This window comes from Dendrobates tinctorius, unplaced genomic scaffold, assembly GCF_039654945.1.
Source record: "Dendrobates tinctorius isolate UK_male_01 unplaced genomic scaffold, ASM3965494v1 ptg000003l, whole genome shotgun sequence".
In the NCBI taxonomy this organism is placed as follows: domain Eukaryota; kingdom Metazoa; phylum Chordata; class Amphibia; order Anura; family Dendrobatidae; genus Dendrobates; species Dendrobates tinctorius.
The window spans coordinates 44927482-44933440 of record NW_027361671.1 but is presented as its reverse complement, the minus strand read 5'-3'; the positions used below and the strand labels follow the sequence as shown (position 1 = coordinate 44933440).

At 44.4% G+C, this 5959-nt stretch overlaps 1 protein-coding gene across 1 annotated transcript; it reads left to right on the top strand.

Annotated features, from left to right (window-relative positions):
• Positions 1 to 2600: 2600 nt before the first annotated feature.
• Positions 2601 to 4302, top strand: LOC141080485 (uncharacterized). Its single transcript, XM_073565733.1, has 2 exons — positions 2601 to 2779; positions 2890 to 4302. Exon 2 carries the CDS (start codon positions 3127 to 3129, stop codon positions 4300 to 4302), a length of 1176 nt encoding a protein of 391 aa, XP_073421834.1. The 5' UTR covers positions 2601 to 2779; positions 2890 to 3126.
• Positions 4303 to 5959: the final 1657 nt, after the last annotated feature.

The window sequence follows — 5959 nt, the reverse complement described above, 5'->3', positions numbered from 1 at the left end:
AAATCCTTTAGGATTTAATAGCCGTACAGATATTATTCTACATTATTGAGGTTTCAGTTGAGCTTATTTTATTCATGTCAAATATAATTTTTTTCCCCTTTTTTTTTTTTATCATCCTATACATCATGTCATTATCTAGGACGCTTATTGGTATTTTTTATTACATAAGAAAAAGTTGTCTTTTTTGTAGCAATGCTGTTAGTTAATCCACAGTAGCGAATTGGTTAAACCCTTTTTCTGCACACATGTTTGTAATTATTTGCACTAATTTTATTCAGGATTGCCTTTTATATGGCTCCACATACAAGGAGCAGATTAGGTTTGGACCGTGAAGAAGGCGGATTAGGCCGCTGAAACGCGTAGTCCCATTTGCGCTTATTTCTGCCATGTACTCTGGTTCCTGATCCTTGTGGGTCGTTTTTATACCTTGTTGAAGAAATAAAGAAAAGCATCATTTTACTCCAACCCTGGTTTGCTGAGTTCTTGCTGGATTTCCGTTTTGTTCTCCTATTGAAGGATCTACTCCTAATCCAGTCCGTGCAGGTACTTGATTACCAGGTGGGAAAGACCCATGAGTCTCATTGCTGCAGCTGGACACTGGCACACATACTCTAATATTGATTTTTGCTCTAAATTTGAATCTATTTTGAATAAATGCTCTATGGACATTATTATCCTAACCATAGATTTTTTGCAGAAGGAAATTTCTGATCTGAGGCTGGTTTCACATTTGCGTTTTTTAGCGCTGGAAAAAAACGCATACGTGCGCATGCGATTTTTCCCCTATATTTAACATGGGTGCGCATACCTGCGCGCTTGTAAGCGCATGTATGCGATTTTCATGCGCTGCGTTTTTTTGGGGTGTGCGTTGGTATTTTCCAGACGCTGCATGTTGCATTTTTTGGCCCTTGAAAAAATCGCATGCGCACGTATGCGCACGTTTTGCACTAAAAATGGCCATTATAGCCTATGGATGCGCATACGTGCGCACTGGCATGCGCAGGTATGCGATTTTTTAGCGCTGCGTTTTTTGGGTGGTGTCCACTTTTTATCCTAGTTAGAATCTTCTAAAGTCAAAAAAAAAAAGTCTATATAAAGGAGGTGCCTGCCAAAACTCTGCCACTACTACACTAGACAGATTGAAGAGCAGACATTCAACCAAGAACCCATTATATCAGCGAAGAATGTGAGTATATTACATTATATGCCTGTCCTTTTAAATTATGTATGTACTAATGATTTTTATTATTTTTACATGCAGTATGTCTTCAGAATCTGAGTATTCCCCATCGCGGCAGGAATTGGCGCAAGCAGACCGTGAGGTGATTATTTTCGTGCATCTGGTAAGTATATCTGCTGCTTCTCCAAATCTCTTACGTTTTTTTCAACTTTCAGACATCGTCATCATCATCTGCGGACGGGAATAGTGAGGGCGAAGAGCAGGAGCAGCGAAGCCAAGTCCCGGTGGTGATACGGAATGTAAGTATCAAATGATTTGTAATGTTCTTTATTTTTTTTTTATCTTCTATTTTTACTCTTTTTTTTGTTTCTTTTTTTGTAACTTTTTAGTCAATTTAAATTTGATTATTCTAATGAATGTGTTTTGTCTAGGTTCCACAACGGGATGAAGACGTCTACCTGGATAATGAGCAGCTCATCAGCCTGGTCCAGGAGCGTTCGCCGTTGTGGGACAGCCGTGACCGGCTGTACAAGGACAATGTGGTGACCCGGCGGCTATGGAATGAGGTGGCCGCAGCGTTGATGGATGGCTGGGACAGCGCCACAGCATCCGCCAAAAAGGCGTTTAGTGAGTATTTCCCTGCTCTGTATTGTGCCGCAGTGACTGTTGTCCTTGACGGCACTGTTGGGTTTCGTGCTAGGCGTATTCTAGCAGGAAACCCAACAGTGTCATCGGGGTCTACAGTGACTGCTTTGAGTATTGTATTGCTACATTGTGCCGCAGTGACTGTTGTCCTTGACGGCACTGTTGGGTTTCGTGCTAGGCGTATTCTAGCAGGAAACCCAACAGTGTCATCGTGGTCTACAGTGACTGCTTTGAGTATTGTATTGCTACATTGTGACGCAGTGACTGTTGTCCTTGACGGCACTGTTGGGTTTCGTGCTAGGTGTATTCTAGCAGGAAACCCAACAGTGTCATCGGGGTCTACAGTGACTGCTTTGAGTATTGTATTGCTACATTGTGCCGCAGTGACTGTTGTCCTTGACGGCACTGTTGGGTTTCGTGCTAGGCGTATTCTAGCAGGAAACCCAACAGTGTCATCGGGGTCTACAGTGACTGCTTTGAGTATTGTATTGCTACATTGTGCCGCAGTGACTGTTGTCCTTGACGGCACTGTTGGGTTTCGTGCTAGGTGTATTCTAGCAGGAAACCCAACAGTGTCATCGGGGTCTACAGTGACTGCTTTGAGTATTGTATTGCTACATTGTGCCGCAGTGACTGTTGTCCTTGACGGCACTGTTGGGTTTCTTGCTAGGTGTATTCTAGCAGGAAACCCAACAGTGTCATTGGGGTCTACAGTGACTGCTTTGAGTATTGTATTGCTACATTGTGACGCAGTGACTGTTGTCCTTGACGGCACTGTTTTTTTTTATCAACAGTGGACAAAGTCCGAACACGTTGGCGTTCGATCAAGGACCGCTTCAACAGTGATGTTCGTGCTGAGGGCCAGGTTCGCAGTGGATCTGCGTCAAGGACCAGAACTAGATACCGTCACTATCACGCGTTGCAGTTCCTAAGACCGGTCCTTGCCACAAGATCGTAAGTATTATACATTTTGGGTTTTTATTTTTATTAATCTGTGTTTTTCTAATCCACAGCTGATGCTTCTTGTAAAGGCATGGTAGTAATGATTTTCCTTTCTTCCACAGCACCTGGAGCAGCACCCTGCAACCTGGCCCTGGAGCGGTCCTTCCTCGGACGTCCTCTGACCCGTCCCAGCCATCCGACAGCCAGGAAGCACCTTGCAGGTCCCACACACACACACAGCTGGTGACCAGGAAGCTGGGCCATCAGGTGTTCCCCTGTCCCAGGTCTCTGCCACTGGTTATGCGGGCACTACCCGCCAGCGGCAGAGGGCCTTGGACAGGAATGTCTTGCCCGAGTTTATGCATTTGAGCGAGACATTTAATTCCAGCCTCAAGTCACTGTCCGACAGAGTTGAAAGCGGTTTTGCACTGATGGAACGTGGTTTTAACCACTTTGAACACCGCTTCAATTCTGTAGAACAGCGCCTTGACCGTCTGGAGGCCGACCTCAACAGACCAGCACACCATTTTTTTAGTAAGATTGAAAAGGGCATGGCGGAACACCTTAGTCCTGATCAACAGCTGAATGTGCTGCAGGCCTGCAACAATGCTTTCTTGCAGGCTATGCAGCATAATCGGTACGGTCAGCAGTCAGTGGTGTCCTTTCCACCTGTGCCACCATTGACTCGCTTCACCTCACTACCGACTTGTGCTGCATACCACTGCACGGACACCTCTCTTCAAAGCCAGGACACCCACCGTTACACCACCACAAGTCTGAGTGCAGCTGGTCACTTCACCGACACCACCATGGCAAGCGCTGCTCCTGTCTGGAGCACCACCGCCAATCCCATGCATGCGTGGAGCTCAGCCACCACTAGGCAAACATGGAACAGCCCTGCCGCTACAACAACATGTAGTAGCCCTGCCACCACCACTCTGCAAACCTGGACCATCACTGCCGCCACCAGTCCTCCTGCAAGGACGAGCACTGACAACGAAGAGCAGCAGCAGCCACCTCAGCAGCAGCAGCCACCTCAGCAGCAGCCACCTCAGCAGCAGCCGCCACCTCAGCAGCAGCAGCAACCACCTCAGCAGCAGCAGCCACCTCAGCAGCAGCCGCCACCTCAGCAGCAGCAGCCACCTCAGCAGCAGCCGCCACCTCAGCAGCAGCAGCCACCTCAGCAGCAGCCGCCACCTCAGCAGCAGCCGCCACCTCAGCAGCAGCCATACCAGCAGACGGGGGACCTGCATTCCATATTTGCCCCTAGTTCAAGGCGAAATCAATCAAGGCGGGCATTGGGCCAAAGTCGGTCCAGGCACACAAGCCTACGGCGACATGCCATTACAACTAATGTACCTGAACAGATTTCCTCTCCTACAAGTGTTCCTACTTTAATTCCCTTAACTGGACTACCTTCCCCCACAAGTTTTGTTGCCCCTTCCCCTCAAAGACCGTCTTCAACTGCAAGTGTTGCATATTCCCTGCACACCCCCAAATTGAAACCATCTGCCCCCAAACGCCGTAAAAAATAATTTTTAGTTTTATTTTTGTGATAAAAAATAAATTTACATTTGTGGTTCACCATTAATAAGTTTCATTAATGTTGTTTGCGCCGCTCACACACACTGATGGGTAAATACATGTTAAAAACAAACCCAAGGGCTAGTATAGTCATATGTGAAATAACATGGACTAGTATAGTCATTCCAAGGCCTAGTGTAATAACTCTATTTTTACCAAATAGAATCTGGTTTCATGAAAAACAAACTGTGGAAACTTGTCTAAAAAATAAGTTTCTTTCTAGTTTCACCAGTTTGTTTTTTGTGAAACAAGATGCTAGTTGTTAAAAATCGAGTTATTACAGTAGGCCTTGGTATGACTATACTAGGCCGTGGTATTTCACATATTACTATACTACTAGCCCCAAGGCCTACTATACTCATATTTGAAATACCACGGCCTAGTATAGTCATTACAAGGCCTAGTGTAATAACTCTAGTTTTACCAAATATAATCTGGTTTCATGAAAAACAAACTGTTGAAACTTGTCTAAAAAATAAGTTTATTTCTAGTTTCACCAGTTTGTTTTTTGTGAAACAAGATGCTAGTTGTTAAAAATCGAGTTATTCCATAGGCCTTGGTATGACTATACTAGGCCGTGGTATTTCACATATTACTATACTACTAGCCCCAAGGCCTACTATACTCATATTTGAAATACCACGGCCTAGTATAGTCATTACAAGGCCTAGTGTAATAACTCTAGTTTTACCAACTAGAATCTATTTTCAAACTGTTGAAACTTGTCAAGTTTTGTGAAACAAGATACTAGTTTGCCAAAATCGAGTAGGCCTTGTGGCCTTGTTATGACTATACTAGGCCGTGGTATTTCACATATGAATATACTAGTAGGCACAAGGCCTAATATACTCATATTTGAAATACCACGGCCTAGTATAGTCATTCCAAGGCCTAGTGTAACTTACTTGTATTCCCCATGGACTTTCATTGGGGTTGGGTTTTGAGGGTTGTGTTTTGAGAAAATCACATACTTTGTTTTAAACTAGTTGCACAATTTTCTATTGAAAAAAAAATGGTTTCATGATTCATGGCCTGCAGCTTTGCTCATTCCAATATATTTCACGCAGACTAGCAATGCTGAATTTTAACTCATATGTGTATTTACCTGCCCAGGTGTGTGAACATAAAAAAATTCAGTTATACATGGGAAGTTTTTTAATTAATTGGAGTTTAAAAAATATAGTGCACTCAGTAATGGTATCAAATAAGGATTTTTATTACCATAAACAACAACATTACACCATTTCATCTTGCCAGTGCACCCGTCCTACATCAGAAATAAAGTAGGCCGCAAATTTGTCCCTCATTTGGCCAACTTCAACGGATGACCTGAGAGTGTGCTGAGTGAATTCAGGCAATGGGTTAGGAGCATCATCGTCCAGTTCAAAGGTCGGGTGCTCTTTAGCCATCACAAAGTTATGTAGAACCACACAGGCCTTCACCACCTCATCGACTGTTTCAAGTTTAAGATTAATGGCCGTGCCCAGAATTCGCCATCTGGAAACAAGAATCCCAAAAGCACACTCGACAGTTCTTCTGGCCCTGGTCAGCCTGTAATTAAATATTTTTTTGGTGTGGTCCAAGTCCCGGCTGGAGTAGGGTTTCAGT

Bases quoted from the DNA above. Each gene is read 5' to 3' on its own strand.
- LOC141080485 (XM_073565733.1), top strand. From the start codon at position 3,127: ATGCATTTGAGCGAGACATTTAATTCCAGCCTCAAGTCACTGTCCGAC.